Raw genomic sequence first — 17,443 nt, forward strand, 5'->3', positions numbered from 1 at the left:
CTTGGGTCACCCCCAAGTGACCCACTCCACAAGCAGGGCACTGGGGGCTGACCGCTGACCCGAGTGAGCTTCAGGAATGACGTCAAAGCTATTCCAACATATCGGGGCAGACCAGGGTCGACCCAGGGAAGCTAATCGAACACACCCATGAGATGTGAAAGCTCCAAGTTGTTACAATTCCAAGGGTACAGGCTCATCACCAGAGAGACAAAACTACAGTGTGGACTATTTCTCTCTCCCTTTTGTGATTGATTCACTTCCGTTAAGAAAATTTGAATGCTCAAGAAGACTCAATTGAGAAAATCCTGAAATAGACCGTATCGAATAACCCCTTTGTTGCTACAAAAGTGGCCATCTTGTAAGGTCGCCCATATTGTGTGTCTAAAAGCGTACATTAAGCACGCAGTGTTCCCGGTTTGATTTCTATGGCACACGCACACACACGTTCACGAACACGCGTATAGACGCCATGTTTGTAGGGCAAGTATTTGAATGGTGATGAAAAAATCCTGAGAAATGACAAAGCTTATTCAACAGACTTTAATAGTGCGAAATAGTTTATGATGGTCAACACTCATTTATTTTTCCTTTTGCAGGAACGACCCAAAGAAAAATACAAGGTCATTTGAAAACAAACCTTTGTAGTACTTGATCTTCCATGTTTTTGGGTGTTCTTCTTCATTCTTCCACTGCTCAAACTCAGGTATTGAGTAGAACGATTGTGAATCCTTAGCCTTGGTTACCTGTTAACAGCAAAAACAACAACCACGATAAACATTGAGGGCTAAGACAGCTTCTCTTAAAAGGTCAATTCAACACATCAGAGTTTCTTAAAGCTACTTTGGCATGATCGCTTCACACTTCAAATACACAATTATTTCTATACTTTCATGAAAAATATTGACAATTACAGTCGACTCCCGTTATTACGAGCTTCGCATGTTACGAGGTTCTGGTTGATACGAGGTTTTTTGCTGGTCCCGAACGGCCCATGCGTGTTTCAATGCATTAAAATACTGATTATACGAGCACGGTAGTAGCGAGAACACGGTTATAACGAGGTAATTTGGGAGACCCATTACGAGCAAAACATTGTTTAAAACCCTTCTATAACGAGAACAATTCAAAAACCAACAAAGGAAATACCTGTACAGCCGGTAAAGTCGATATTTGTGGCTTTTAAGACACACAATAGAGGTGTAAAGTGGACGCTACCGCTAGCAACACTAATCCGAAATCGGGAGTCACGAGTCAGCAAGCAAGGTTGTTAATTCCAAACTCCGGACAATGGTGGGATTAGGAGGTTTGCATGGTTCAAACAATGGAGAAATCTTAAGAAAAGATACTGATCCACTGAGTTTGTAAGCGCATTATACATTTTCAGAAGAAAAAAAACACCCGCAACTTACAAGCAAAATTAGTTGCGTGATCAATATTATTGAATGCAAAAGCAAGATTTTACCTGGTATCCCACATTGGCAATGAACCATCTAACATGACACAGGTGTTTACCAATGAAAATCAAGATTCTATTTTTTGTTGCTGCGGCAAGTGTATTGCACATGCACACACGTGCACAATCTTCCCTGGTATCTCGCGTTAGCAATGAACCATCTATTATTACACTAGTGGTTACCAATGAAAATCCAGCCTTTATTTTATTGACTGAAAATTTTTACAACGTGTGCAATATGCATTGCAGCAGCAAGGTTTTCCCTGGTATCTCGCAGTAGCAATGAACCATCCAGCATTAAACAGGTGGTTACCAATGAAAACCAAGACTCTATTTATTGCATTGGCAATAAACTGCCGGCGACCAAAGTTTTGCAAGGGAAACTTCCCAAAACATAAACGCAAGTTAAAATCTTACACTTACTTTCAATCTTGTAAAATGTAAATTGATTTTAAAATTGAATTAAAAACTAAACTAACTTAGTTAAAACAGTTTTATAAGCCCAATATTGTGCTTGCTTGTGCATTACATCGCACACACTACTCTACGCACACAGTAGTCAATTGCAGCTCTGCCATGCATCTGTGTACACACGTGCGGCCATTATGTCTTGTGTATATACAAGACATAATGGCCGCACGTGCATATATGCAAGTACACGTGTTGTGTGCATGCACAATGATGACGTATGTATCTATATTTAGCGCGCTGCGTTTATGACGAGATTCGTATAATACGAGGAAAATGGGCCAGTCCGGGTGACCTCGTATTAACGGGAGTCGAGTGTACATGTCTTGATCTTGATATAATTATTGAACCGATCCATACTAGGAACGAAACTCAATGTGTATTACGGAGTAAAGCAAAACATCATTAGTAACAGTCAGGGCTCGAATTTCACGCTGGACCGCAGGCCCGAGGCCAGTGATTTTAGCTTCGGTCCAGTAAACTTTATGCCGAACAAGTCCGGCGGCCTTGTGTTTTTTTTATGCATACTAATATAGTTACTATTACAAATAATTATATGAAATATATTATCTTTCATTAAAAAATGTATTTCAATATCATTTAAAATAAAAGTTTTTGTTTTACTTGTCTACAAATCAGTGTTCTGAGCACGCTTGTGGAACGTCAATCCGTCCTTTCTTCACGTGCATCAGGCTGCATACATGTTTTTTTCCATTCAGTTTACTCATGCCCACACCTTGTACATCTAATCTCAAACCATTTATGTTTATGCACCCGGGGAGTGAGCGAGCGGGGACAAGGGAGTGATGTGTTGGTACCCGGCGCGGTGGCACACCTTAGTACAGCGATGTTTGTTTACCACTGACCATGTGTAAAGTCTGATACCTTACAAAGGAGTGTTGAATTTGCATTAAGAAGGTCTGGTTGCAGTACCACACATCCCTGTGTTGCATGGATTAAAAGTAAGGTCTTGTTGCCAAACGTCTTGCTAAGTATGGCTACCAACAGTGATGAGCTTCTGACTACTGCTGTCAAATTTTTTGTCAATCTTTTTATGAATGCTGCACGTTGCAGTGTTTGTTGGTGATTTGCCTGTCAAATCGGATTTTTTTTTGTTGAGGAGGCGAGAATGATGTGAAGTAGGTATATGGAACTTTATTGATTGGGTTTCACAGCAAAAAAAAACCTCCTAAGGGATGAAAAAGGCCTGCTGTTCTATCGTGTTAACTTTTTTTTTTCCTAATAAAATTTTGGTCTTGTAAAAAATCTTCCGGTCCAGTAAAAATTCTGAGCCACAAGCCCTGCGGTCTTGTGGATTTTTTCCCCAAATTCGAGCCCTGACAGTAAACATAATGAAGCTTGTAACAAGGATTAAAATCATATGTAAAACAATATCTTCCCGGTGAAGTGAACACCAGAGCTGCCAACATTTGCATCTTGCACGACTTTGTATTGTACATGGCTACAAAGAGTAATGCTGAGAGCCCTGATACCTTAACAACCAAGGTATTTGAAAGAGGTAATTTCGCACTCAAATATTAAAAGACTTCAGGCCTTTTATTGTTCATCTGAAAGCATACAAATTTGTGCAACAACAGTGTTTTTTCTTTTCTCATTCCCTTGCAACTTCAATGACCAATTGCGCCCAAATGTACACAGATTTGTTATTTTATGCATGCCGGGATACACCAAGTAAGAATACTGGTCTTTGACAATTACCAAAGGTGTCCAGCCGTCGATTTCACCAAACTCTTCATTACTTAGGATTAATCTTAGGACTTAGGACGAACTAAGTTTGGTATCCATAGACGTTAGAAGGCATTGAACCCATCCTAAGTTTAGATGACTTACTCGTCCTAACTCGATATAGGATTAATCCTAGCGTTTCGTGAAATCGGCTGCAGTGCCTTTAAGTACTGTATAAGTGTTGACACATGGTACAAGGCAGAAGAAAGAAACCATTCTAGTGGGCCTACCTTGACAATAGGAGTGATGAATTCCTCCAGGAAGTTATGTTTGAGGAGGTTGGGCCAATTGTTATGGATGAAGTTGACCAGCAAGCCCTTGATATGAGATCCATCTTGATCCTGATCAGTCATTATCATCAGCTTGCCGTAACGTAACGACCGCAGCGACTCCGGAGTCTCGTACTTATTCTTGTACTGCAACCCCATGATTTTGATGATGTTGTTTATTTCAGCGTTTTCCATGATCTGTGAGTTAAATGAAGAACGTTAAGAGAAGGCCTGATGCTTCGTTGTCGAAAAGGGCAAGGGGTATCAAGGCGATTCCTCCTTTGTAAAGAGCACCTCTATTGCAGAACCTACTATTGGAATGTGTTAAGGGGCACCAATGACCAGGGGCATGGCGGCAATTCTTTGTTGAAAAGGGCAAGGGGTATCAAGGCGATTCCTCCTTTGTAAAGAGCACCTCTATTGCAGAACCTACTATTGGAATGTGTTAAGGGGCACCAATGACCAGGGGCATGGTGGAGGCAATTCTTTGTTGAAAAGGGCAAGGATTGCAAGAGTTTGAATCCCACCTGAGTAATATGCCTGTGATATTTTTTTACAGGACTCGGGAAAGTACTGAGTATACAGCGCTAACACACATCAGTAATAAAGATGGGGCAAGTGTTTAACCAGAAAAAAACAACTCAAACCCTACCTGATGATGGGTAGCCTCCCTGACGTTGAGAAGTTTACCCTTGAGTGGGAAGACACCGTAGCGGTCACGCCCCACCACTCCAAGTCCACTGACAGCCAGAGCCTTGGCCGAGTCTCCCTCTGTCAAGATGAGGGTGCAGGACTGCGAGTGCTTTCCACCTGCGTCGTTGGCGTCATCCAGCTTGGGTATGCCCTTGATCTTAGAGTGCTTGCTGGTGTGACATTTCTTATCCAATTGACTCTGAAAGACAGTAAAGAGGTGGGGGAATAAACTAGTGATTGAAGTACAGGGCTTGAAACTAACACTGGACCACAGGAATTACAATCTTGGCGAAAATGCTTGGACAACCCATTCCCAACGTTACGACAAACATTCCCTGTCCACTTCCCATTGACAATAAGCATTCTCTCCACCGTCCCACCGCGCAATGTTGACTGGAACGCAGAAGACCGCGCAATGAGAGCCAACATTGAAAGGAGGCATGGCGGCCCAACGAGAAATGGCCGGGGTTGTAGGCCAGTGATTTGAGCATTAGGCCAGTAAACATTCAACCGTAGAAGTTTTAGTGTCTTGCGTTTCAGAATAATAACACCTCACTGCATCTTTAATTCAAACTGCTAAATACAAATATTTTACATTCTGTTGGTAGAATTGAAGTATTAAAGGCAGTGGACACTATTGGTAATAGACAAAGACTAGCCTTTACAGTTGGTGTATCTCAACATATGCATACAACAACAAACCTGTGAAAATTTGAGCTCAATCGGTCATCGAACTTGCGAGATAATAATGAAAGAAAAAACACTCTTGTCACACAAAGTTGTGTGCATTTAGATGGTTGATTTCGAGACCTCAAGTTCTAAATCTGAGGTCTTGAAATCAAATTTATGGAAAATAACTTCTTTTTCGAAAACTTTGTCACTTCAGAGGGAGCCGTTTCTCACAATGTTTTATACTATCAACCTCTCCCCATTACTCATCACCAAGAAAGGTTTATGCTAATAATTATTTCGAGTAATTACCAATAGTTTCAACTGCCTTTAACTGTAAGAAAAATGATATAAATCTTCTCCGAGTGCTAGTTCTGAAAACAGCTCAAATGTGAAACTGTGGGATAGTGTTCTCCTCATTTTGATTATGGGCTTGTAAAAAATTCTCTGGCCCAGTAAAAGTTTTGAACAACAAGCCCTACAGTATTGTGGATTGTTTACCCCAAAAATTGAGTTTGGTTGTATAGGTTATCGTCAGTCTCCTGACGATGACTAGAGCAAGCTAGTCAAAACAATTTTAGAACTGACTCCGCGGTAGACCAGTTATTCACGATCCTATAAGCTTAATTAGTAGTCCCAGCCTATTTTCTATACCATCCGCCCGGGTAATAGTTAAAAAGCAGGACAGTTCTTTTCAGAACTGAGAAGTCTCCCGAACCCCCGAACATCTACTCCGCGGTAGTAGAATAAAGCAAGACAGTTCTCTAGGAAGAAACTCTACCTGGCAAGTAGATACACACATGGTGTTACGCGAACCAAATATACATCACCCGGTCAATTTTAAGAAAAAAAACATTGAGAGGCCCTCCCTCCCAAAATACAGGTAAACCTATTTTATTGCAGCTCCCGCAAAACCGTCTGAAAAAATCCAATTTAAACAAAGACAATGACCTCTTTTGAGCAGCATTTTAGTCTCTTTGTTTGAATGGTCAATGTTATGGATGTCAATCTTTACCTGTTGTTTGAACTTCATCCACGACATGATGTTTTCAACTACTCCACTGGTGAGTGCCTACAAAGGAAATCAATCACAAAGTGTTGCTGTTTAAAGGATTTGGGTACTTTTTCAACACAAAACACAATGTCCACAGATTTACATTAAACTTACACCGTTTGAAGATAATGATAGTAGAAAGCATACCTTAAAATATTAGTTGCTGATGAGCTGTAGCTTTTGAGAAATGAGTAAAACAATGTCATGAAAATTTGATTTTTTACATGCTAAAATAAATTGTTTTCATGAGATTGTTTAACTCATTTCTCAAAAACTACAGCATCTCAGCAAGTAATATTTTTCAGGGAAGCTTTCTACTATCATTATCTTCAAACTGTGTAGGTTTAGTGTAATTCTGTAGACATTGTGTGTTTTTGTTCTACAAGACCCTTTAACTCAAGTGACGTAACTTGTACCATGTGTATAAAGCACATCAACAACATGGCAAAAAACTCCACACAATCCGAAGGATCACAATGGAAATATCAAAATAAGGAAAGTAGGAAAACAAGAAAGAAAAACTTCACAAACATTATGCTTTTAAATCAGTTTAAAGAATCAAATAACAGGCATGCAATTGCAGTTTCTAAAAACAAAAGAGAGATTGTGCAATGCACGACAAGAACTTGATTTGTGTTTACATTGCCTGAAATATTTTACAATCAATACACAAGACCAGTTTTCTGGCGTCTTTAGAGACAAAGTTTGAAATTTAAAAGTCTTACCGCTTTGAAGAACTTATCGCTCATCTTACACTCTGAGCCAAACTTCTTGGCCACAAGAGTCATGTTCTCTTTGGTCTGCGAGTCAAAGGCTGGATTCTCGATAAGACAGTTGACAAATACCCAAATGTGGTTCTTGATCTGCAATCAAGATGGGAAACAAAATATTTTTTTAGACCAGGGCTCGAAATTAACACTGGACCGCAGGCCCCAGGCTGGTGTTTTTTTTAAGCATTGGGCCAGTAAACTCACGACTGGACAAGTCCGGTGGTCTTGTGTGAAGAATCAAACCAGGGGTGAGAGCCATTGCTGTCCACATTTACGGAGGCAGGTTGAAATGATGGCATTCCGACCTTTTGGTAACACTTCAGCAATACACTGATCCATTAGGCTCTGCCCACGACGCACGTGTGAGCAAGACCATGGAGTCTCTCCAATGCCATATGCACAACTCAGCCTCGTGTGCTAAGCATAGGCGCACGCATGTCAGACTTTTATAGTGTCAGACTTTTGGTTGTGCAATGGGTTGTGATTGGTCAATATGCAATGGGGCGGAGCTTAATAGATTGGTCTATTGTAAACAGTAGTGTTCGCACAAGAGAGGTAGAGAGCACGATTTCTTTATATTTGAAGAAAATTACAGCAACTTTTTTTTCACCAGGCTTATCAACAAGTCTGAATTCAATTGAATTAAATTCAATTTATTATAAACATCACATGTAAAGAAAAGTACAAATGAGGCCTACAAAAATTGACAGTGATGACAGCAAACCAGGAAAACAGCAAAGCAACAAAAAGCAGGGTATTATCTTTGGTTTTAGAGTTGAATAGGTGGCAAGCATTAGGCAGGAATGAAATTCTGAAACGCTTAGTGCGGGTTGGAGGACGAATTCTTCCTGATTTGTTGACAACCACTGAAGAATGAAGTGGATAGGTAGGATCTTGAATTCAGATGAAAGTCTTAAAATTGTCATCCGTAAAAAAACACCTTTCTTTAGCAATCTTACCTGAAAAGGCTTAATGTTGATCCCTCCTCTATTTTTCTTTTTGATTGTTTCAATAAGCTTTGTGGTGACTTGCTCTGAAACGTAGTCTATATGACGGCCACCCTGTAGACATAAACAATCAACACAGCTGCTTTACAAGCATGTAATGGGGCCATTGGCTTTAAATATTTTACATCCCTGTGGAAATCTGTTCACAAACTACACTGTTTCTTTTCCGAACCCTCAAAGTTTACACTATTTTAGTGCCTAATGTTAGCACTTTTTCTAAACAAAGTAAAATCATTCCCTTCAATTGAAAGTTTTTATTTGTTGATCCTGACACAACTTGAGTAGTTAGACACTCTTCCAGTCGTGTCATCAGTCATATCTATTCATTTTGGTTCTACCCAATATACATCGATGTGTGTTAGCACTGTATACACAGTACTTTCCCCCGAGTTCTGTGAAAAAAAAATCACAGGCAAATTACTCGGGTGGGATTCAAACCCACGACCTATAGAGCAGTGTCATACCAACTAGACCACCGAGATTGCCCGGTAGCTAGAGGCAGTCTTTATGATCAACTAATTATCTAATTCATCTGACGCTATCATTTAAATAATCTTGGTTGCGCTATTTCGGACGTCAACGACCCTGCATGAAGGAAGGAAAATTCCTGAGTAAGTGCCTGTGTGTAGCAGAGTGTCGCGTGCATTTTAGGCCTAGTGTGGCAGACACATACCATAAAGGCCTTTTACACTACCTCGATTTCGAACCACGTTTAAACCTACCCAGATCCTCGCCGGTTCAGCCTCGCTTCTTTTCGACACGGATCAGAGATAAGCAACATTCACACAGGTCTTTACATGAACCGGCTAATGCGTGAACCGTACAATGATCAATTTGTATAAATGCAATTTCGATCCGGATTGAGATTTTCAACCCTGGTCCAAGCCAGGGTTTCAATTTCGATAGAGCATGCTACCCGAAATCGGAGGCGGATTGAAATTTTTACAGTGTGAAACGGGTCCAGTTCAGAACCGGTTTCGACCCTGAGATTTTGGACAGTGTGAAAAGGCCTATAGTGACCATGGTCTACGGGGCCAATGGGTATCTTCAAAATGTTGATTAATCATTAATTGGAGGCCAATGATGATTGCTTACCTTCGTCGTCGCAATGCCGTTGACAAAGCTGACTTGTTGGAAACCCTTCTCACTCGTCGTTAGACAAACCTCCCATCTAGGATTGACGACCTCATAAGCAACCTTTAAGGGGCTGCCAGTGTCGTCTACTTTGTCTTTAAGATACATGTCCACGTAGGTTTTGAAATCGGTGACCTGTGCACAAGATAAATCTGCTTTAGTCTTTGAATGCGAGTTCGGACATGACAGCTGTTTTACTATAGACTTTTGTTTACAAAAGGGATGTGATTAGACAGATGCGAACATTTCTGATAAATGGCTTGCAGGTCTGAGGTCAAAACTCTAGCAATTAACATGACTTCAGCACAACACTTAAATCGGATAATGAGAGGTTCAAGTTTAGGAATGAGCCATAATTTTGCATCACTTTTAAGAAGAGAAAAGAAAGAAACATGTCTTTGTTTTGAGTAAAGGCGTTGATGAACATCCACATTTCTTTAGTTTGGCTCCTTATGTAGCACTTATATCTGTGAGTACAATTTCATTATATCTGAAGAAATTACAGTTACTGTTTTGCACCACGCAAATCAAAAAAGTCTACATTCAGATGAAAGTCTCAAGATTTTCATCCCTGTAAAAAGTGTCACGCCACAAGTCTCAAGACCAGGACTTGAACCCGCACTTTTATCCACTCAGCCCTGACACACCATTGCCCACTCCTACTTACCGGCAATCTGTTGCCGTTCAAGCTAACCCTGACCCCCTTGGTAGACCCTGCAATATCGTACGCCCTCCTGGTCAGCAGGGCCACTGTGTCTTTGTCTAAACTCTCCATCTTAAACTTGGCCAAGTCTGGCTGGAAAGTGATCTCGGTGTAGTCACTCGACTCGTAATCTACGATCTTGGATTCTGTCGTCTTGGTCATGTTCTTTGTCCACGTCTACAAATACAAAAGAAATATATCAATCGTATTAAGAAGACAGATTCTAAATAAATGTTACTAATATTGTAGTAATACGTTGCATTATTTGGGATTTCTTTGCATTCTTCCCAAATGATGGCAATTGAGCTGCCAACATTTGCATCTTACAATCAGGTATTTCAAGAAGCTATAATAGAACTACATCCGACACAATATCAAATTTTGTTCCCGTAATCAGGGAGATTTGAAAATAAGTTTATCAGAACATGGAATGACGCTTATTTTCAAGGAACTTTCAGTAGAATCAGGAAGAGTTCTGCAACATATCTTTATTTGTTCACAGTAATCTTCTTACAATACTGAAAACCCATAATTTCATCTTTGGGAGCACAAGGCCATTTTCATTTTACAAAATGCACTTCCATTGGGAAATCTTAAAGTCTATAGGACATTTTTGTAGAAGCACCAAGGCTAAGACAAGGGGCATCAAATAATGACTACAATGCTCCAAATACAAACAAATTAATTAGATGTGCCCAAACTAGGCAAGTGAAGTCATATGTGAAGTCATATTATTGCAAATGCTTGTAAAATAATGCTAGTAAATAATAATAATAATAATAACATGCATTTATAAAACGCTTAATACCAGGTTTCTAAGCGCTGAAACAAGAAGTGTACGATAAAATAAAAAAATGACAATTTAAAGTGGGATGAAATAGCAGACAGCTTTAGATGGATTTAAATAGGTGCATTTTGAGAGCGGTTTTAAATTGTTCCAAACGTAAAATTATTACCTGCTTGAATTTCTTATGGTACTGCTTACACGCTGTGACGACAGTGAACTTGGTGCTGAAGATATTACACAACTTAGCTCCATAACCGTTGCGACCACCTGTAAATTGGACAAAGTTATTTTAAAACACACGTGTGGTATGGTACAGAAGAAAATGGAAAAGAAGAAAAACAATCATTGTGGATTTTCCCTCCAAATTTGAGTCATAAACACAGTCCCAGGCCAGTAAAAAAAAAAAAAAAAAAAAAAAAAAAAAAAAATCACCCAAAATATAGAGCGATCCGGTAAAAAAAAACTAGGCATCTTTCAGGCTTACTAACTCCAGCCCCAGTCGTAGATTTCACCAGCATCTTCCTCACTTAGGATTAATCTTAGGACTTAGTACGAGTCTCGGACTTAGTACGAGTCTCAGCCTTGTACTGTAACATGTAAACCTTAAGATTAATCCTAAGTTAGGACTGGTTACTCGTTTTAACTCGAAATAGGATATATTCTAGCGTTTTGTGAAATCAGCTGCAGGAGTGCAATTCTATAATAATAATAATAATAATAAAAATAATAATAATAATAATACCAAAACTTATATAGGGGCTGTATCATGCAGGCATGCTCTAGGGAGCTGAAAATGTCATTATGAACAAATTAAAAAATAAGAAACAGAATCAAACACGACACGATTTTATACAAAATAACCTAATTAATTAGCATGACCAGAAATTGTATTCACCAACCTGTGACCTTCTTTTGCGAATCGTCATAGTTACTGGATGTCAACAGGTGTCCAAAGATCATGGAAGGTACGTATAGTTTCTCAGTCTTGTGCTCCACTATGGGAATTCCTTTTCCATTGTTCCAAATACTGATGAGGTTGTTCTCGCTGGAAAATGGTTTATCAAGAATCAAAATAGTTACTTGGGAGGAATTCATCTGGGTTTTACTGAAAATGTACGACTGTTTCGATAAAATCCTTCATTGTTATGGTAAGAAGTAAGCCTTTGCCGGTTAACCGTTGAAAAAGAGAACAACTGCATTTAAATTTTGCCAGTCAATTTGAAAACAGTAAAATGTTTGAGTGCAGTTTGCGGTAACACCTAGTGTATGTATCTTCTTTACTATGTAATAAGATTCTTTCTTGATAACTTTTCTTGAAATTATATGCTACTGCTGTGGAGTACATTTCAGAATGAGTTCTCAATTGGTCTTAATGTTTTGACTACCCTGCTCTAGTCATCATCAGGAGACTGAAAAGTGTTTGTGATGCTGGTCTCTTTATAATAGGGATTCAGAGGTTTTAAGGCAAAACCTCCACTTTATAGGAGTGCTTAATTTTGGAAGATTGGGTCACTTTTTTCTTACACAATCATGTTCATACTAATTGTTATTTCGTCCTCGGTAAAATTATCAAGAACCAAGCCTCGGCGGGTTTAAACCACTAGTTGAAAATAATCTGTCAAATAAAAATAAGTGCTTGAAACTTACGGGTCGATCGTGATCTTGATCAGATTCATAGATGGATCCCTTTGTTTGTTATCAGCAGCGTTCACTGTAAACAAAGATCAGAAAATGATATTAAAAACTTGTCCGCTGGTTAGATAATCAAACCAAACCAACACCAAGCCCCTCAAAATCCAACTGAATGTTTTGTTTAATTTTGTTGGATTGAGGGTTGCGCTAATAAACTAATTACGATATCGTGGGATCAGGGGCCAATCTCACAAAGAGCTAAGATTGATCTCAACTCCAAATCAATCGTAGTGGCTGTGCAACAATACAAATCACTATGGTAATAATACTGACAAATCATCTTAAATGAATCTCCATGCTTTGTGCAATCGAGCCCAGGCATACCACCATAAAGCAGAGCCCAACAGTTTGGGCGTTGAGAAACGGAATGGTGCAGGACTGAGGAAGGCACTTGTAAACTGATTAATTCCATAAATGGGTTCAGGCATACCACCATAATCAGTGTCCGTAAAATGTTATTTACTCACCGAGGATTTCATCAAAGATTTTGTACAGTCCGGGGACAAAAGTGACCTCTCTGTTTACAAGATTTCCATCATCTATGACCCACATTGTCTGGATATATTAAAAACACAAAACAACTTTGTTAACTCTCCTGTAAACGGGTACAGATTCATGCCTGGAGTTTCACCTTGCAAGTGGCAAAAGGCATTTTCATTTTGCAAAGAGCACTTACACTAACAAATCTTACAAAGCTATGGGGAACTTTTGAATTGAAGGGGCACCAAGGCAAAAGTAAGGGCACCAGAGGCGATGGCATCTGTGTAATTCCAGACCTGCAGTCTGCCACACGGTACCATAATTTTCAAGCTGGTATTGGGAGCACATATTTATTCTGTTAGTAGGGCTGGTGTTTTTTGGAAACCCCATGGCTTATGTACTGTGGATTTAGTCTCCACCGTCTCCTATGTAATTTTGTGGCATGGCCCAGGCCACGCCCAGGCCTGGAATTTCATATTTGAGAGGGCAAGGCCATTTTCGTACTGCATAGGGCATTTTTAATTGTAAAACTTTTGAGTTTATGGGAAAGTGTTGAAGGGACAACATGACCTCTGTGGCCTACATGTAATTCCAGTCCTGATGGCCCAGTTGAGCAAGAGAAAATAAATCAACAGAGGGTACTTCAAATAAACATACATCTCTTAAATTCAAAATCAAATCATCATCAATCACACGGTTTAAACCTGACCTCGCGGATGACTTGACCTTCAGGGCCCCAATTTCATAGAGCTGCTTAAGCAGAAATATTGCTTAACAATTTTCTGCTTAGCAGAAATAAGCCGGATACCAGTGGCAAATTTAACACATGACTTTGTAGTTTGGCTGGTAACCTTATTCTGGTAAGCATAATTTTGTTGTACTAAGCTAGTTTTTGTGCTTAAGCAGCTCTATGAAACTAGACCCATGACTGATCTTAAGGAGTCAGTCAGACCTAATACATTTTGGCGGATACAGACTACATCTCTGAATCTTCAAATCTTATCTAAAACCTTTACCTGTGAAACTGGCTCGACTGATCCAATGTATGTGTCGGGCCTGAGCAGAATATGCTCCAGCTGAGTCTTCTTCTGATAGATGCGCTCGACGGAGAGACGCTGATCAGACTTCGGGGGTTTCCTGTCCGGAGTGCCCTCATCTGGTGGGAGGGCATTGCTGCTTGCTTTCTTGGTCCCAGTAGGTTTCTTCTTCTTTTTGGCATCCTCCTTCGCATTCATATTCTCAAAAAGGTTCTGCAAAAAAAAATCATAATAAATAAATTTATGTACAGATTCAAGATGATGCCTGTTCAGCAATTAAATAAGCATAAGCGCAAGGGATTCAGGAAACAGTCTGGAAACCTGGTCCCACTTCAGCAATAATGGCCCATAATTAAACAAATTGAATAATTTTGTTGATCCCCTTGCCCCCGGTAGACTTCCAAAAATGTTGATTTATTGCCCACCACTAAAATTGGTCTAGCTACAACCCTGGATGATACTAATTTTTATTACAACACACATGACCCTCAGCTTTACTATTGCTAGAACTAGGAGGTTTGTTATGTCTTCGTAAAACTTGTTCAAGAACACAAGTGTCAGGAAAGGGATTTGAACCAGCGCATTGTGATATACTAAGCTATCACAACTTGAATTCAGTGCGCTAGACCGCCCCGCTTGGCCACAAAACGCGCAATAACAGGGCCCAAATTCATGGCTCTGCTTACCTCTGAATTACGCCCTTAGTCACGATCCCTGCTTATGTGCATTTCTGCGCTAGCCTTTTAAGCGATCCCCGCTTACGCGCAAATTTCTGCGCTAGCCTTGTAAGTGTAGAATGTCTAGTAACGTGGAGTACACATGTGCAGAAGCCAAAATTCACCACTAACCCGTGAAATACACTTGCCGTAAGCACAGCATTCCCTGCTTCCGCAAGGAAGCGCCGATTCTGTGCTTACGATAGGCAGAGCCATGAAATTGGGCCCTGATCTTAAATCCAGTTTTCTACTTCTACATGTACTTCATGACTCAACAGGATCAATAAGGCAGGAAATAAATGCCAATTATGGTTATTGTCAGTGATTTGCTCAAGGACACAAGTGCAGGGCCGAGATTCAAACATCACATTGTGATGACTCACTTGAATTCAGTGCAAGTCCTGGATATAAAGCTGAAGTTCTGTTTTCTTCATGTCCATGGCATAGACCTTTTCGCAAATACCATTGCGCAAGCGCAGACTGTTGAGTGAGGTGCATTGTGGGATAGATATGGATCAAATTTGATCACCAGCTAGACCACAATGCACCTAATCCTGAGCTTTACGCGCACCCCAGTATTTGCAAAAAGGTCTATGGATTTAACTATAATTCCAAAAATAAATTGCAGGATCATGCTTCTGTTTTAAACATCATACTGATTGACGTGTCAGCATGTGTGCGCATACGGAATGCATAGCAACTTTGGGGTAATTTCTTGAAGTGTGTGCGCAAATTGAGTGAGGTCTCTTTGCGTGACTTTAGTTCTTGGTTTGATTTATCACAACTTTTCCCCTGGGGGGGGGGGGGGTATTATCCAAGCAGTTCAATAGATGACAGCGCCCTCTAGCGATAAAAATTATGATGAAACAAAGCAAAAAAGTCTTTCACCAGGACTAGTAGAACATACGTGGAACTAGCCTGAACATCTGACGTCACACTTCATGGCTCGTGAATAATGCCAGAGACCTGCCTCGAGACCAGCGTGTATTCACCTTTGACCTACCCTCATTTCACCAAGATAGGCAGTCAAATTCCATTTACGGACCTATCTTTATTTGCGGATAAAGACAGGGGCCCAGTCTAATGTAGAACAAGTGTGATGAACTTCTTGCTGAGATTGACAATTGTGTGTGCAACTTTGCTGGGGGGGGGGACTTCATAGTTGCTTTTGATGGACTGACGCCGAGTTGATAGGCATTCACCTGCAACTGCATCATCATCGTCACAAAGCATACATATTTCACGTCAAGTAGCAAGAATATGGTTGCAAGAAAACAAAGTTTACACCGAAAACAAAAATTACATTCTAACTACCCCCTGCCATTGGCATTGCACAAAAATTACCCTTTTCAAAACATAAAAATCTGAATGTTCTTGTTGTTTTCACAATATATATCATGATCAGGCACCATTGACTGAACTCATTGTAAACAGCGGAAGGGACTGGCCTATATGTCTATGTCGTTTGTTCAAAGGTATTTGAAGCGAAAAAAGGGTATTTCATTTTTGACATGTCTGATTTTCTGACTCTGATTTGTAATTTAACTTTTAAATTAAATAATTAATTGTTTGGAAAATTGAATTAACAGTAACACTCAACAAGTCAAATGTAGCAGGTTATCTAACTAAATCATAATTATAGTATACTAATAGCATTAGCACCAATAAAGTCAACGTACCTTCAATGGTTGACTGGTCGTCATTTTTGAACCAGAATACGAAATATCACATAGAAAAACCTTTAAAAAATACAGACGTTTTGTTTCAATCCAGTCGCCAGTACGAAATCTCCCGGCGGTAACTCAAATCTCCCGTTCCGCCAAAACAATCCAATCGCATTCTCACATCGTGGTCACGTGAACGTCAACCTTACGAAATCTCGTTTTTTCTCGCAAAAGTGCAAGACAAATTAATAAAATATTCAAAAAATAAATTTAAAATATACCGATTTTCAACTTACCACCCACTTCAAACCAGCTTGATCGGAGTCTCCAGCGCCAGTCTCAGATGACATGTTTTGAGTAGTGGAAATGCGGAATGTTTCTTGCTGTTGAGTTCACTGATTAAATAAACCAGTAGAAAAATAAAACCGAACTCAAAATGTTGTCATTGTTCTCAACACGTACATTCACATAGGCAAAACTGTGTTCCGAAAGCGTGACTTTTTCGCCCGACAAAATTCACAAAACAACCCTTGCTAAATTAATCAAGGTTACGAGAATCAATACGACATAAAATGGTTACCACAGAGTTTGATTTTACACTAAAGTTTGACAAATACTCATTATTTAGACAACTAAATTGGAGAAAAGATCAGAATAATTTTCTTCCGAATTTCGCGAGACTTCTGCCTTTGCGCCCAGTTCACACGTAGATTTTAATTGGACAGTCCACAAATTGAAAGTAAGTGTGTTATTTTACAATAAAGTGATTTTGTTTTTAATAATACGCGTGAAATTAATTTTTGTATGAATAATTTTATGCTAAGTATATTTTTTTAATCTAAAATAATACAAAAATACATTTTGATACAACTTTTGTGGCCAAACCTCTAGATTCTAACAGCCAATTAAAAAGTGTCTCTTAAAAGCTACCTCAGCTTATTAAGTGTTGTCTTGTACCTTTTACATGATACGCTATTAGGCGAAATTTTTGAGCTCAGTCTAATAACCAGACTAAATTAAATGCATTTGGCGTAAAGTGGATAGGGCGTAGGGTGAGGGGGCGGAGTTGAATAGCATTCATCTCAAAACAGATTACCGCTC

At 39.6% G+C, this 17,443-nt stretch overlaps 1 protein-coding gene across 2 annotated transcripts in view; it reads right to left on the minus strand.

The window, feature by feature from the left end:
* Window positions 1-17,031, minus strand: part of LOC117291334 (DNA topoisomerase 2-alpha-like) — a 39,052-nt gene extending 22,021 nt beyond the window's left edge. The window contains exons 1-14 of one of the 2 annotated variants that reach the window (XM_033772977.1): window positions 16,639-17,031; window positions 13,942-14,175; window positions 12,913-13,000; window positions 12,401-12,464; window positions 11,653-11,798; window positions 10,923-11,020; window positions 9,931-10,143; window positions 9,225-9,398; window positions 8,082-8,183; window positions 7,078-7,215; window positions 6,314-6,370; window positions 4,589-4,828; window positions 3,898-4,134; window positions 638-743 (exon numbers count right to left, since the gene is read on the minus strand). In XM_033772977.1, coding sequence (XP_033628868.1) covers window positions 638-743; window positions 3,898-4,134; window positions 4,589-4,828; window positions 6,314-6,370; window positions 7,078-7,215; window positions 8,082-8,183; window positions 9,225-9,398; window positions 9,931-10,143; window positions 10,923-11,020; window positions 11,653-11,798; window positions 12,401-12,464; window positions 12,913-13,000; window positions 13,942-14,175; window positions 16,639-16,692 — 1,951 coding nt within the window. In that variant the 5' untranslated portion in view covers window positions 16,693-17,031. Of the gene's footprint in view, window positions 1-637; window positions 744-3,897; window positions 4,135-4,588; window positions 4,829-6,313; window positions 6,371-7,077; window positions 7,216-8,081; window positions 8,184-9,224; window positions 9,399-9,930; window positions 10,144-10,922; window positions 11,021-11,652; window positions 11,799-12,400; window positions 12,465-12,912; window positions 13,001-13,941; window positions 14,176-16,357; window positions 16,435-16,638 lie in introns of those variants that run through there. The other variant, XM_033772978.1, reaches the window with a different exon arrangement.
* Between the last annotated feature and the right edge of the window lie 412 nt (window positions 17,032-17,443).

This window comes from Asterias rubens, chromosome 6, assembly GCF_902459465.1.
Source record: "Asterias rubens chromosome 6, eAstRub1.3, whole genome shotgun sequence".
Lineage (NCBI taxonomy): Eukaryota > Metazoa > Echinodermata > Asteroidea > Forcipulatida > Asteriidae > Asterias > Asterias rubens.